The 16,520-nt window shown below is 43.5% G+C and overlaps 1 protein-coding gene across 5 annotated transcripts in view; it reads left to right on the forward strand.

Annotated features, from left to right (window-relative positions):
* The window catches only part of GLIS3 (GLIS family zinc finger 3), a 177,421-nt gene that overhangs the window by 102,891 nt on the left and 58,010 nt on the right, over positions 1 to 16,520 (forward strand). For 3 of the 5 annotated variants that reach the window (XM_080987752.1, XM_080987753.1, XM_080987754.1), the window contains 2 exons: positions 8,407 to 8,568; positions 12,725 to 12,835. In XM_080987752.1, coding sequence (XP_080843878.1) covers positions 8,407 to 8,568; positions 12,725 to 12,835 — 273 coding nt within the window. Of the gene's footprint in view, positions 1 to 8,406; positions 8,569 to 12,085; positions 12,199 to 12,724; positions 12,836 to 16,520 lie in introns of those variants that run through there. The other 2 variants (XM_080987755.1, XM_080987756.1) reach the window with 2 other exon arrangements.

Below are 16,520 nucleotides of genomic sequence, written 5' to 3' on the forward strand. Positions count from 1 at the left end.
GTCAGGGCTTTTTTTCAGCCAGAACTTGCAGGAACTGAGTTCTGGTACCTCTCAGGTGGGTGCCATTGCCGTTATAAGACAACAAGGGCGGCCTTCAGGGTGAGTTCCAGCACCCCTTTTTCTAGAAAAATAGCCCCTGGCTCTGGTGACCCTTTAATAATTTCTTTTTCAAGAGCTACAAACTATGCAACTCTGAAATCAATGCTGTTTCCAAGTTTTTTCACTTGTGTGTAAAAACGAAATAGATAACCCTGATCCTCAGAAACTAAACTCCAGCTGAATTCAGTCTTCCAAGTCCCCCTTGTTCATCCTCCAGACTTGCTTATTGTTCTCCCCCCCCCGCCCCCCAAAAAGATTACTACATGACTGTTGTGACCCATGTAACTTAACTGATCCTGTCCCTTGTCTTAGGAGATCAGAAGGCCTTTTTGCACCAGACAATCAGAACATGCAATGGGGCTCTGATCGGACATTTGCATCCTTCTGATGCAAGGCGCTGTTAAGTTTTGATACTTGTGCTGCTGTCAGAGGCAATGAGGGTCGGCCGTTCGGGGTGACAAATTCGTTTTGACAAGCTTAATGACCTCAAGAAAGAAAAGTCTGCAGTCTTGATAGCATGTGCAGAATAACTGGTTAGCTCAGCCAAACGGGGAATGTGTTAAAATACCCAAATTCTCTTTGGCGGGCCAATTTTACTGTTCCGCCGGGGGGGGGGGAGAGAGAGGCTGCCACCAGCTTCTTTATGTGTACAAATGTATCAACCGGCTTTATTTCAAGCCATTTTACTTTAAGAGGAACAATCAGAGCTTTCAACCACTGCTCATGGTACAAAGTTAAGCAGAGAGTGATGAGGAAGTTGGCTGCGTGAGAGGCATTTAGAACTATGATAATTATTACAATTTGGAAATGGTCAGCTATTTGTGCATACATATGCATGGGTTTTTTTAATTTTAAAAATCTAATTTATTTTAAAAATCTAATTTTAAAAACTGACACCACAGTATAACAGGAATAGTAAATTATGTGTAAGTGGAAAAATGGCAGTGGGTATAAATTCTTTCTCCTGCCCACCTAGCAGTTCAAAAGCACGTCAAAGTGCAAGTAGATAAATAGGTACCACTCCAGCGGGAAGGTAAACAGCGTTTCCATGCGCTGCTCTGGTTCTCCAGAAGCGGCTTAGTCATGCTGGCCACATGACCCAGAAGCTGTACGCCGGCTCCCTCGGCCAATAAAGTGAGATGAGCGCCGCAACCCCAGAGTCGTTTGCGACTGGACCTAACGGTCAGGGGTCCCTTTACCTTTATAAATTCTCTAGAGCTACAAATATAGCGTAGTAAAAATGGAAAGTCCAGTCTTACGACTTGCAAGATGAAATATCCGCTAAAACAGCACACATTTTGTTTATTCTTTTCAGTTTGTTTGTTTGTTTGTTTGTTTGTCTGTTTGTTTAGATATTTATTTTTTTACGTTTAATATTGGTGAGGCAAGAACTCCCAAGCCCATCTGTTTTTGCAGAGGAAGCAGCAGGCAGGAGCACAGCTGTGCAGGTGCCCAATGTGGGCCTGACCCACAAGGCCTGCCTTGCATGGCCACAGAATACGCTACTGACGACAGAAAAGGTGGTTTCTGGAAAGGCAGCGTGTGACGTGTGTGGCTGTTGCCTGATGTGTCATGAATGTTAGAAGTGGCACTTGGCTGAGCATATAAAATGAAGGATGAACCCCCTGCCCCCCTGCCCACTTTGTATTTACAGTTCCCAGCAGAATGCAAACATGGATTCTAAAAGAATTTCTTGTATATTTCTAGTTTTAAATTATTTCTCCGTAAGATACAGAGCTTAATCCTTTTCTAAACAAATAGGGCCTAATTGAAAAAAGCAGAGGGAGCTAAGCAGCAAAGAATAGAAAAATGTTTACAGAGCTAGGAAGTACATACTGAATGTTGCAGAAAATTTGCATATGGATTACTTGTGGAGAGAAAAAGAGAAACATTCTCAGCCTGTTTGTTACTCTGATGGACTCCCACCGCTTCAAATACAAGTCCTTTTGCCTTTTTCTTTTTAATCCAACTGTTCTTTTTGGCAATCTTTCTCTTGAACCACTAATTGAATATTCTGTTTTTGTATTTCACCCTGGGCAAAAAAAGAGAGAGAATGAAAAATAGCTGTGCCCAGAAGAGGAGGCTGGTTAGGTTTTAAATATTAGGCTATATTAATTTAATTTGTTTTCAACTAAGGGTAATTGAATGAAGGTGAGAGTGTATCTGATAGAAAATGCAGAATGTTTTCCAGACTGGTTTATTACATAAAAGCATGTAGATGTGAGATGTTAATATACGCTAATCAAATAATAGCATCCTGCAGTGAGCCACCTGCTCAGTGCTAAATTCTTGCTCAGGAAGAATTACCATGTAGGTGCTGCTATTTATAAATGTTGATAACCGAAGCACAACATATTTTTGTTGTATTTTTTAAATAGCGGACATAAGACATGCCTAGGAAGAGAGCAGGAATGGTACTCATCCCAGGGTATATTTCATTTCAATGCAGACCCTTCTGTCTGTGCACATTATGGTGTTCTACCTCAATCATTCAAAATCTGATGTTAATGCACATAAATAACTCAGAGAATTATACTATCCAGTGCTCCATTTTAATGAGAACTCTTCAAGCTGTAATTAAAATCAGTGTTAGTTTATCTGAACAATTTGAAGACATCAAAACACAGCCATTTATTTTAAGGGCTCTCTTTTCCCATAAGCAAATAATACCCCTGATCATAAGACCTATGTTTATGAAGGTTCTTCAGTGTATTTTAGCATTTTTAAAATAAATTCTATGCTATTGAGAAATCAAAAGGTGCAATCACTGTTTTTTCCATGTTATTTGTTGTGAACCATGCTCGTTTTGTTTTTAAAGAAGATGTACACTGTGAACTCAGAAATAAGTCCCACTGAATTTGATGGGACATTCCAGTACGCTTGGATAGAGTTACATACGGAAATCTGCTTAAAACTCCATATAGGCTACAGAAATCCAGCAAATTACAATGTTTGCTCATAGGAAGATACAATTTATGTTTGGCAGGAAGTCTTAAGTGAATGTAAGGAGGAGGATTAAATTTTAAAGTTGGCAAGTTTCTCCTTCCACAACTAATGGCAGCTTCAGAGGGGGGTGATTTGTATTGGGCTGTTCTTATCCTGAAGCAAAGTTCTTAACCTGAAGCACTATTTCTGGGTTAGTGGAGTCTGTAACCTGAAGCGTATGTAACCCGAGGTACCACTGTACGTAAATCCGGCACTGCGCGCGCACACACACACACATGTGCAAATGGGATAGTTCTGGGATGATAATATGCGGTTAAAGTCAGGTTAGCAGGGGAAGATGACTTTTGCCAGTTCTGTCCCCAGTGCCAACTCCTGCATGGCTCCAGAGAGTCCCCCATCCCTCTGGAACAGGATGGAGGTGGCCCTGGGGGATGCAGGAGAAGCAGGAATCCACAGACTTCACTCCTCCCTAAGCTAACAGGAGCAAACCATTGAGTGGCAAGTCCCCTCCCCCATGTGAAATGAAGACACTGGACACATTATTTAAGGTTAATGGGCATAAAAAGGCCACAACTTTATTGATTACAGAATTGAAAGGTATTGGCCTTAGGCATTGGCTCCTATCTACTACCCGGCATGGAGACCGGGAAGGGTTATCCACAAGCCGTGGGGGTCCTGTTGAAGTACGCCAACTAGGATCCCACGCGTGTCACCGCTCGGGGGCGTGCCGGAGGCTATTACCTCCCTAGGTTTCGGACAAGGCAACGCCCCCCGGAGTCCTCTACCGGACTACCCTTTTCCTTGGGGGAAGGTGATGGCGCTTCCTCCCCCCATTCATTTGCATAACAATTAACCCCTGCCAATGCCTAACCGCCAATACCGCGGAAGTTGTGACGTTTGCTACGAGGTAGGTGAAAAACCAAAAGGCTGGAAGTGCGCCAAATTGGAAAAATTCCTACCAGGCCCCTTGCGGCAACCAACCGGAGTCCATAGCAAGGTCATAGCTAGCTAAGCCTAAGGGTGGGTGGGATGGGAAAACCGCTCAGCTGGAAAGGGGAAAGAGGGCGGTCCCCGGGCGTGCCTGGACTTAAGTAGGCTAGGCCACGCCTCCCCAGCCCGCCGATTGGCGGGCCGGGTCGAAGGCACGCCCAGGGATTCCCTGGATCTCGCGGGGGCAAAAGGCCAGCCCCCGCGTGTGTAGGAGGGGGTAGCCCGCAACCCCCTCTCCTCCCAAGCTCGTAAATGGCTTTCACTCATTGGCTAAGATGTGAATGCTTGTAAGAAGAAAGAGGGCACTTACAGTACAATAAAATTGGCAGAAATGAAAAATAAACCGTACAAGTATTTGAGCAGTTGGGAAAGGAAGGCAGAAAAGAGAGAAAAGCAGAAAAGTTCCAAACTGCTTTCCAACAAAGAGTTGCAGCAAACTAATTCTCAGGTTCTTCGGGTTTTTTCTTCCGATGGCTTTCATTCCACATTGTTTTCAAATTATTACCAGCTGACACATTCAAAAGTAATTTCTCTTCCAAGAAGCTTGTCATAATATTTACTTTCTTCACAATAACAACAGAAAAGTCAGCCAGGACTGAAATGGGGAGGCGTACTAAACCTGAAGCCCAATCCTAAGAATCTTTACTTAGAAATAGTTCCCACAAAGTCAGTACGTTTGTGTGCGTCATTTATAGGTACATGCAGACAGCACGGCCATCAAATGTTCAAGGCATCTGTGTTGTGTTGTAATCGATTCCATGTTTACTCAGAAGTAAGTCCTGTATTGTTCATTGGGGCTTACTGCCATGTAAGTGTACAGAAGGCAAGTTACACGTGAAAGGAGTGTACAGTCTAAAGTTCCAGTGATCTTTTTTCCAGTGCTAAGTTTTCAGCTTTTATAAATACAAAAAAAAGGTGCATCTCTGTGGTGACTGACTTTGTCAGGTCTAAACTTTGTGGATATGCAAAGTTAAGTGCATCTGTCAATCTCTTAGTCAAGGGTAGGAAGGGGCAATGGCCACACTTTGCAATCCACTGCATACATGGCTTGGTTTGGTATTTCTCCTGGAGAAAAGGGCTCTGTTATTCATGAAGGATACTTTATGTGTTTTTAGCAAAAAATAAATAAATGGGGGGAAACAGCTCAGCATTCAGACTTTTCCAGTAATTGGGTTGTCTTGGGCCTCTGAGTGTACAAAATCTCTGTGTCTGTTGTAGAGGTACTTAAGAATTATTATTATAAGGGAGGGACTCAGAGATTGCGAAGAAGCATCACAAGCTGCTTGCATGATATAATGGTATGGGGTTGCTCGTGCGTAAGTTGCCGCCTCTCCTGGCTTTGTTGCCTTGTTAAACCTTTCTGTCTGGACAGCCCTTCAATTCGTGGCTGCCTCAGTTGCTAGCAGAATCCGTCAGTGGGCGTTTCTTAAACCTTTTCCAACATAAAAGTTGTTTGACACCCAGTCTCCTCCTACTTTCTCTGCGCGGAAGTCTTCTGCGCAGGGAGGGCGTGGGTAGCGGAGGACCAGTGCTCTCCCCGCTGGTGTCCGGTGAAGAGTCTGGGAGCCCTCTCTCCGATTCCCCCATCTGCCCCTCCTTATTCCTGGTGTTGCACTGAATTGCTTCCCCATCTGCTGAGCTGCCTCTCTCCCTGCTGGGCCCTTCTCCAGCATCATTAGAGAGCCTCCCCTCCACCTCCAGCTCCGATGTCAGTTCCCTGACACATGACCTCTTCACACAACTTTCCTACAAAACATTCTTTTTGGACATTAAAACACACGACGCCAGCCGGGCATGAACTTGATTGTGCAAGTGGCTAGCGGTATAAGTTTGTAACATCCGAAAGCTATGTTGAGGAACAACTTCGCCTCCAGCAGTTTCTCTGCTAAAAATAGCCTCCATCTGTGCCCCCCCCCGCAGGAACTAAAAGTGTTGGTATCTGCCCCCCCCCCCAAGCATGTCAACATAACAACAGCTGACTGGTTAAGAAGCCTCCAGGGTCCCATCCCTGGGCATCTTCCGCTTCAGATTTAAGCCTCAAGGTGCATGCTAGAAAGAAGAGAAAAGTCAAGGAATCTCACCCCCTCACAATGGATAATCATGTATAGTTTTCCTCTCAGTGAGAGAAAGCCAGCCATCTATAATGAATTCATTCATTCATAGCGAAATTAATATAATAATTCACATTTCCCTTGTTCATAACCTTCACTATAAACTTTAGTGTTTAAAAACCTCTTATTTCAATTAGTGCTGTATATATATATCCTCTATAAAGAGGGGGGAATCTTCATGTAAATAGATTCAAACTCCATTTGATTAGTAAGAACACTAGCACAAACACAAAATTAAAAAAACATAGTCCAGGAAATTGTCTTTATAAGTTAGTTTACAGCATCAGTTTAAATGTTACAGTACAGAATAAAATACAGTAACCAGGAAAACATTACAGAATTCTGCTATTTTTATATTATTTCATTAAATCCATGAAATTTTTATGCTTCCAGAAAGTCTGGATGATTCAGGCTTACTTCTATGAGTGTTGAAAGGTCTTAAAATGGCAAAAGCTTGACAAGTATTAAAATGATTAATTGTGGTTAAGGTTCTACATCCTCTTTCATACTTATGCTTTAATAACTCAGCAGTTATGAACGTTCCCATTTGAAAATATAACTGAAATCAACTTGGTTTCATGTTTCAGTGCCTAATTGTAGCTAATTTGGGAATAAGCTAACTAAGCCTAAAATCCTATTAGGAAAGAAAACCATGCCTGTTTTGTCCCGTTTAGAAAAATGTCATTCTGAGAAATGTCAATCTATCACTGTGGACTTAATGCCTAATTCTGAAGGTAATCTAACACTATTCCATAAGAATCTATTTGCAGTTGTTGCTGCTGCTGCTGTTGATAATGATTATAGTAATAATAATAATAATAATAATAATAATAATATCACACATTCAATGTGCACGAGACTTTAAAGCATGCATGGGGAATCTTAACTATAGTGGCACCTCAGGTTAAGTACTTAATTCGTTCCGGAAGTCCGTACTTAACCTGAAACTGTTCTTAACCTGAAGCACCACTTTAGCTAATGGGGCCTCCTGCTGCTGCCGCTCCGCCGGAGCACGATTTCTGTTCTCATCCTGAAGCAAAGTTCTTAACCTGAAGCACTATTTCTGGGTTAGCGGAGTCTGTAACCTGAAGCGTATGTAACCCGAGGTACCACTATACTCAGCAATACATGACTAATAAAGATTTTCAGGCTGCTTACAAACCATACCTTTAAAACACATTTAAAGCACATGACCTCCCCTCCAAATTCCTGGGAACTGTAGTTTGTTAAGGGTGCTGGGAATCGTAGCTCTGTGGGATGTAACCTACAGTGGCCAGGATTCTTTGGGGGTGAAGCCACATGACTGAAATGTATAGGAAGTAATTCAACATTGCGCTCCGTTGATTGTTCCGTCAGGGCTTGCCAGCCAAAGCAACCTCCCCTCTCCCACCCCCACCCATGCCAATTTTGGGGGCTGTGGGGCGGAGGAGAGGGAGAAAGCACCACTGCGCAAGCAGAAGTCTTCAACTCATCTGTTGAAGTGTTAGGGAATGCATTAGAGAAGGGGTCAGCAAACTTTTTCAGCTGGGGGTCGGCCCACTGTCCATCAGACCTTGTGGGGGGGGCTGGACTATATGGGGGGGGGAATGAACGAATTCCTATGCCCCACAAATAACCCAGAGATGCATTTTACATAAAAGGACACCTTCTACTCATGTAAAAACATGCTGATTCCCAGACCGTCCATGGGTCAGATTGAGAAGACGATTGGGCCGGCTCCGGCTCCTGGGCCTTAGTTTGCCTACCCATGTATTAGGGTAAGACCACCACACATTTATCAGAAGGTGTGGATGTTGGTTGCACACAGGGAGGGCTTCTGTCATTTCCATGGCTGAATAGGCGCATATATAAAAAATGCTGCGAATTATTATTATTTTTTTAAAAGTTTTGAAATATATATGGAATTTGCCATTAGCTCATCAGCGCCATCTAGTGCCATATTTGTATAATGCACTTAAAATGCCCTTTAACATTATATTTGCAGCTGTATAGCTGAATCCCAGGTTTCCTGAACACACAGAGCTATCTACTTATCAGCTCTGTTCAGATACTTGGATGAGCCTGCGAGCAATGAAAGTGGAGACGGCGGCCATAATCCTATGACACTAATTCTCTCCCTCACACTCGTTCACAGGCTGCAGCCTTGTTTCAAAATCAGGAAATTAACATGAATGTGCAAGAAGCATTTGCTCAAAAAGGGGGGGAGTTCCTTCCTCGTTACCCTATTCTTCATTGTTAGCAATGTTCTTTTGCTCCACAGTTTGAAGGCTGCAACAAGGCCTTTTCTAGACTAGAAAACCTCAAGATTCACTTAAGGAGCCACACGGGAGAAAAGCCTTACCTTTGCCAGCATCCAGGCTGTCAAAAAGCATTCAGTAATTCCAGCGACCGAGCCAAGCATCAGAGGACTCACCTGGACACGGTAAGGGAAGAACCGGATTTCAGATTGTATATTGCTCTCCTGCTTTGACTCTGCTGTAGCTCTTGTTCTCTGCAATTAGAACTTTGAAAGGGGAGATTGTTGGCCATGGAGAATTTGGGCAGAGGCAGAAGGTTAGATGAAGATTGAATCACACTTAAGCGCCGACCCATTGAAATCAGTGGGCCTTCAATTGGTCCTGGCTGAAGTCCCATTGATTCCAGTGGGTCTGCTCTATGTATGACCAGGGTGGAATCTACACATATATTAAAAAAACAACACTGTGAAAATGCTTTTAAAAAACATTTTGAAAAATACATTGAATTTTGCATAGCTCACTATTGCCCTCTAGTGTCACATTTGTAAATTGCACTTTACAACACATTTAAAATGTTTTATTTGCAGCTGTGTCGCTGAGTCCTATGTCTGGATGTATCCCAGAGACACTAACTTTTGCAAGAGGCAGTAGCAAATTTATTTAATTGAAACTAGATGTTTTGTTTTTAACAGCAAATGAGATCATTTCAAGAAATAAGTCCTTATTTCTATAACTGTTTCAAGGAGGCAGAAGCTGCTGTCCAATAATAATAATAATAATAATAATAATAATAATTTATACCCTGCCCTCCCCAGGCAAAACTGGGCTCAGAACGGCTAACATCAAATGTATAACACATTAACATGAAGTCAGACAATCAATTAAAATACATCCTAAAATCAGATCAGGATCAGAATAAAATCCAATCAGATGGCAACCCACAGATTAGGGTTGGGGACCTTAAATGCTCACCAGGCCCAACTGTTTGTGCTGAACTTATATGGGCCTGTGAGAAAAATTGAGAGGCCACTTTCATGCAAGTGTAGTTCTTCCCCTTTTGTGCCCTGCTGCCAAGGCCCATCCTCCAACATGGCCAATCCATGCCTCATGATAGACTCCCCTCCTTTCCCAGACCCACAGCTCCTGCTGGTGGATCCCTTGTCAGAAAGAGCTGCTGGATCCCCTATGGCGAAGTGTAGAAGGAGTTCAGCTTAGGGAAGCCTTTTCCCAGCCTGAGACTCTCCAGGTGTTACTGAAGTACATCTGCCATTAACCGCCCTGCAGTCTACAGATGAAGTATGCATCTGTATTGTTTAAATAAAAACCTTGACCACTGCCTATGCTGGCCAGGACTGATCAGAGCTTGAGTCCAAGAATTTCTGGATGACAACAGGATGATTTAAGGCAATGGGCCTGTTGAAACACTACACACTCAACCTGTCTACACATTTTGCAAAACTGTGCAATGCATTCAGATGAAGTAAATGTTCTCTAATACAGTGGTACCTCGGGTTAAGTACTTAATTCATTCCGGAGGTCTGTTCCGCCGGAGCACAATTTCTGTTCTCATCCTGAAGCAAAGTTCTTAACCTATTTCTGGGTTAGCGGAGTCTGTAACCTGAAGCGTATGTAACCTGAGGTACCACTGTATACACAATATATTCCAGTAAAAGAGTATGGAATGTAGAAAGCAACCGTAGCTGTGTTGTTCTATGAGAAAACCACAGTTGGACAGCAACTTTATTGGGACCAACCAAAATGTCTCCAGAACTCATCATCACGCAGGATGCTATGCAAAGCAGTGGTTGGGGGAGGTAGTACCTAAATTATGTGCAAACTAGACCATGGTCGGCTTGTAGACACAGTTCATGCAAGTCATTAATTAGCAAAGTTATGGATTAATATTAGATTGTACACTAAGTAAAAAGAGTTTAGAATACTTGCCTACAACACCAGGTCACAGGCAAAGCATGATATCAAATGTTCATATATACATTCAGATGTTGACTTCTCAATAATTTCAATCAATTTCAACGCACATACTAATGTGCATCTGTTTTAGTCAACCTTTGCTCCTGAATCCAGCAAGGAACACCCATGTAAGTAAGTTGGCTTTGACTTGCACGCAGTGGCCTTGTTCACATGTAACACTACGCCAAACAATGGCTTAGCAGGAATGAGCACGTACACTGGCGCAGAGTATGAACATCATGACTGCTTCTCTCCTCGCCTGCCACACAACCAGGCCCTCAACCATGATTTGGCTTGCTAACCGAGGCTCATGGGTTGCCTCCACAGAATAAATCATAACTGGTAAACCAAGAACAATCTTGTCTACAACTTCTGGTTTGTTTACAGCAAGACAAATCCCAAGTCCGTGTTTGGATGCAATGCTATGCCAAAGCATGGCTTGGCTCACAATAGGACACTTTGCACAACTACCGTATTTTTCGCTCTATAAGACGCACTTTTCCACTTCAAAAATTAAGGGGAAATGTGTATGCGTCTTATGGAGCGGATGCAGGCTCCTTGGCTTCAGCGATAGCAACGCGAAGCCTCCGAAGCGCAGAGGGAGAGCTCCCCCCACGCTCCGGAGGCTTCGCGTTGCTTTCGCTGAAGCCGCCTTAAGCCCCCGGAGCGCAGCGCGAACTCCTGCTGCGCTCCGGGGGCTTCAGGCAGCTATCCGCAAGCCTTCGGAGTGCAGCAGGAGTTCCCCCCACGTTCCGAAGGCTTGTGGATAGCCGCCTGAAGCTTGGAGAGCAAGAGGGGTCGGTGGAGAGGTGCTGCACAGTTTTCCCTCTCTGCGCAGCGCCCCTTCAGCAAAGCGGGAGGAGAAATGGAAGGGGCTCCGTTTCTCCTGCCGCTTCACTGAAGGGGTACTGAGCAGAGAGGGGGAGAATTTTGTTTTTCCTGTTCTCCCCCTCCTATGGTCCGGTGCGTCCTATAGAGCAAAAAATACGGCATGTTCATTCACACTATGCCATATTGTTACATACAAACCAGGCCATTGTCGTTGTGTGTGTGTGTGTGTGTGTGTGTGCATCAGGATGCACATCTGCATTAGAGTTGTGAGTCTCATTTGGGTCCCAAGAAAATGGCTGTTTGAAGATGACAAGAACTGGTTCACGGTCATGATTTTCCAGTGCTTGTGGAGTAATACTGCACCCAAAGGCAAGTGAAAATATGTGCTAATTTGTTTTTATTTAAGCTTGCATCTTGCAGAAGATGCTTCGTTCATTACAATTTCCTACACACAAAAACAGCCCATATCATAAATAATTACGTATAAGAGTTATTGGTTGAAATGTATAGATCAGGCCTAAAAACACCTGGGAAAGTGTTTCACTCTAATGGCACAGTGTTATACAAATACCTTCCTGCATGGCAACTGTTGCTCATGAAGGAAATTGTGATGAATGGAACAAAATTACGATGATACAATTCTGGCTAGTAATGCAAATGAAACAACGGTGAAACACAACTTTTTCCAATAAGCTTTAATGTTCTTTTAAAAGCTTGTATTGATAGCAGTGCATGTTTATAATTAGTGTTTAAAGTCAAATACCTCAATAAACAATCCCTGAAGATTCTTTGTATAGCCTTCAGTATTTTTGAAGCTTTCAAATGTAGAGTGTGCTTTCTGCTTTGATTTCTTGTCTGCCATATCCGACTAACCTTTCCCCTTCCTTCTCTCTTCTGAAGCAGGTTTCTTCTATATCTCTATGTCTGGGACTTTTCCACAGCTTCTTTTCCTGGCCCACTAAAGAAATGTAATCTCTGACTATACCAAAGGTTTCTATGAGGGTTACATAATTGTAAGTACAAGTGGAGATAATGATTTATTTGATCAGTGTGTGAAATTCAGTCACTCCTGCCTTTGCCACTTTTTGCACCAATGGGCATCCACCATGCCCTGGGCCCTGGCTGAGATTTCCCCTCACCCAGCCAAACTGACCTTTTGCTTCCCACATAAAACTTCACTATTTGTCAACATGCGGCTATTGATTCCCACACCCCAGCAGTAGGATGTGCAATGCAGGCTGATGAGCAAGTAAGCCGTTAAAAATAAAAATAATCTATCAAGGATATTCATATGAAATATATGAAATAACAAAATACACTTGTAGAAAGAAAGCAAACGGTTCCCTTTCTCTTTCTTACCAGTCTTCCGTACTTTCTATCTCTTAGCTGTGTTTTCAGTGTCGTGACCGCTCTGCTTGTGGCATTATTCACTATGGTTAATTGCATTACAGTTTGAGTCTCAAACCCACAGGCTTTAAAGAAACGTAGGTGTATGTATCTTAAAAAGTGACTGAAGAACCTTTCCTCTGTTTGCTTCAGAAACCTTACGCTTGCCAGATTCCTGGATGCACCAAACGATACACAGATCCGAGCTCTCTAAGGAAGCACGTGAAGGCCCATTCCTCCAAAGACCAGCAGGCTCGGAAAAAGGTAACAGGGCAAGGCGGATCTGCAAATGCAAGGGAAATGCAAGAGTGCAGTCCATACAGGATGCAAATATTATTTTATTTTGTTTTATTTATTTTATTTATATTATTATTATTTATATTATTATTGGTGCAAATGCAAGGGTGCAGTCCCTACAGTGGCAGAGAGCAGTCGGGGTGGGGCTGGCACACGTCCCGGGAGTAGGGTTCACCGCCTGCAGGAGCAGGGCGCCCAGCACAGGCGGGGGGGCCAGCTGCGATGGCACCCTGGGGATCGGTGCCGGGGGCAGTGCGCTCCCCCCACACTCTTCTTCCTCCGTCAGTGAGTCCATATCCAACTGTAAGAACCTACCCTCCAAGTGATAGGACCAGTGCCCATCACCTCCTGGCAAATAGAAGGGGAAGAAATGGAGGCAGTGAGAGGTTTTACTTTCTTGGGCTCCATGATCACTGCAGATGGTGACAGCAGCCACGAAATTAAAAGACCCCTGCTTCTTGGGAGAAAAGCAATGACAAACCTAGGCACCATCTTAAAAAGCAGAGACATCATCTTGCCAACAAAGGTCCGTATACTTAAAGCCATGGTTTTCCCAGTAGTGATGTATGGAAATGAGAGCTGGACCATAAAGAAGGCTGATTGCTGAAGAATTGATGCTTTTGAATTATGGTGCTGGAGGAGACTCTTGAGAGTCACATGGACTGCAAGAAGAGCAAACCTATCCATTCTTAAGGAAATCAGCCCTGGGTGCTCGTTGGAAGGTCAGATCCTGAAGCTGAGGCTCCAATACTTTGGCTACCTCATCAGAAGAGAAAACTCCCTGGAAAAGACCCTGATGTTGGGAAAGATGGAGGGCAGAAGGAGAAGGGGATGACAGAGGACGAGATGGTTGAACAGTGTTCTCGAAGCTACCAGCATGAGTTTGACCAAACTGCTGGAGGCAGTGGAAGACAGGAGTGCCTGGCATGCTCTGGTCCATGGGGTCACGAAGAGTCGGACACAACTAAACGACTAAACAATAACAACACCCTCCAAGTGTCCTGATTGTCCAGGGAGTCTCAAAATTACGAAAGACGTCCCGGCTTCTGATTTGATCCCGGAATGTCCCTCTTTGCCACTGAGCTGGAAGAGGAGGAGGATCTGGCCCTGGTTCCAAGGAGCAGCTGTGAGGGAGCATCCCGTTGCCTCTACCATTGCTACCACTCCCAGTCTCCTTCCTTGTGCTGCTCGGAGCAGCTGCTGGAGAGCAGGGGAGGAGGAGAAGGGGCTGCCACTGCCAAGGCCCTGCTTGGCATGATGCCCTGGCTCTGAGGGGCAGGAACAAAGCAGAGCTCAAGGATGCTTGGTTGTTTTTTTAAAAAAAATGCTTTGTGCATCTGCATCTAATCTTGCCCATTTCTAAAATCTATTTAGTGGTGTGTGTTTTCCTTTTTGTAAAGCTTCCAAAAATTCAAATCAAATCATGATGAATGATAATGAGGAGGAGAAACTGCACCTGAAGACAGCCATGTATTGGGAGGTTTTTAATGCTCGATGTCTTTATTTTGTTTTTAGATATGCTGTAAGCTGCCCAGAATTCCTGGGGAAACCCAACCGGATGGGCGGGGTAATAATAATAATAATAATAATAATAATAATAATAATGGCTTCTTCTTTATAAAATCATAGATCTTAGAGTGGGAAGGGACCCCAGAGTCATCTAGTCCAACTCCCTGCACTGCAGGAATCTCAGCTGAAGCATCCCTGACAGATGGCTATCCAACCTCTGCTAAAAAACCTCCAAGGAAGGAGAGTCCACCACCTCTCGAGGGAGCCTGTTCCACTGTTGAACAGCTTTTCCTGTCAGAAAGTTTTTCTAATAATAATAATAATAATAATAATAATAATAATAATAATAATTTATTATTTATACCCCGCCCATCTGGCTGGGTTTCCCCAGCCACTCTGGGCAGCTTCCAGCAAAACACTAAAATACAATAACCTATTAAACATTAAAAGCTTCCCTAAACAGGGCTGCCTTCAGATGTCTTCTAAAAGTTTGGTAGTTATTTTTCTCTTTGATATCTGGTGGGAGGGCGTTCTACAGGGCAGGTGTCACTACTGAGAAGGCCCAGTTCCCTGTAACTTGGTTCCTGGTTCCCTGTAACTTGGCTTCTCGTAGTGAGGGAACCGGCAGAAGGCCCTCGGCGCTGGACCTCAGTGTCTGGGCAGAACGATGGATGTGGAGACGCTCCTTCAGGTAAACTGGACCGAGGTCATTTCAGGCTTTAAAGGTCAGCACCAACACTTTGAATTGTGCTCGGAAACGTACTGGGAGCCAGTGTAGGTCTTTCAAGACCGGTGTTATATGGTCTCGGCGGCCGCTAGACTATGTCTAGTCGGAATCTCATTTCCTGCAACTTGAAGCCATGAGTTCGAGTCCTACCCTCCAGGGCAGGAGAAAACAAGCTTGTTCCCTCCTCCATGCAACAGCCCTTCAGATATTTGAAGATGGCTCTCCTATTTCCCCTCAGCTTCCTCGCTTCCAGCTCCTGCAACTGATCTTCAGAAGGCTTGGCTTCTAGACCCTTGGACATCCTAGTTGCCCTCCTCTGCACACGTTCCATTCTGTGAATATTATGAACTGTGTCATAATTTCTAAATAATCATTTATTACTGCTTTAGAATGCAGTCATACCCAATGCTGATGGAGAGGAGAGGAGCCGAGTTGCTTCTCAGTACGAGAGAGAGAGATCAATGGAGTGAGGAACTCACTGTGTCCTCCTTTGAGTCTCTTCCTTCTCCTTTCCCACAGCTTCCTGGCATGGAAATAAATCAATGAAATGACCGCTTTTATTCCTCACTTATGCTTAGTATGAGAGTTTACCTTCATTCTTGGTTTACTTTTGTATTCTTTTAACTTATCAACCCGAATCGGAAATACATTTGCTGAACAAAGTGTGGTGCTGGGGGGGGACGGGACAAAAGGATTTGTGGCATCAAAAGGGTTTTTAAATATGCCTTTAGGTTGTAATGTATAACATTTATAAGCTACAGTAAACTTACGGGGTCTTTGAGAACCTCTGATGACTAACTCACTTCAGGTTTTGGTATTTGAAATATTTCCTGGCGTAATAATAAAATGTAAGAAACAATAAACCTTTAAAGTCAGAATTAAGGTTATTTACGACTTTAATTAAAAATGAAAATTGGCTTAATGTAAAAAAAAAAAAGTCTTTAGAAAAATGTGAATTCATCAAAAATAACCATAAAAATTCCAAGGTGATAAAAGCACAGTGAGATAATAGCGCCAGCCCTAGGGAACCGTTGACTTGAATAGAATGAGACCCTTTGCTGTTCCACCCTGTTAGTCATGGATTTGTTTAATATATCTTGCTTGACTGCCTCTAATCCTCTTTTTAAATCTCCCCTCTGCACACCAAATGACATTATTTTGCTGTCTTGAGATATAACTTGCCCTTCAAACTCCCTCGCACACATTGTAAGTATTAGCGAGGGTCTGTTTATGTGCCATGAAGCCCATGTCCTTGTTTACTTTGAGAAAACCTGACCACAACAATAGGATGTCCATTGATTCCAGAACAGCTGGGATTTGTGTAATTGCGTCTGCATGTGGTTCCTCCGATATTGCCAGTATCCTAATTAATCATTAGGGCATTTTCCTTTGCCTTCTGGGAATTCATTCAAGGTT

This window comes from Podarcis pityusensis (genome assembly GCF_964106645.2).
Source record: "Podarcis pityusensis genome assembly, chromosome: 17".
Taxonomy (NCBI): domain Eukaryota; kingdom Metazoa; phylum Chordata; class Lepidosauria; order Squamata; family Lacertidae; genus Podarcis; species Podarcis pityusensis.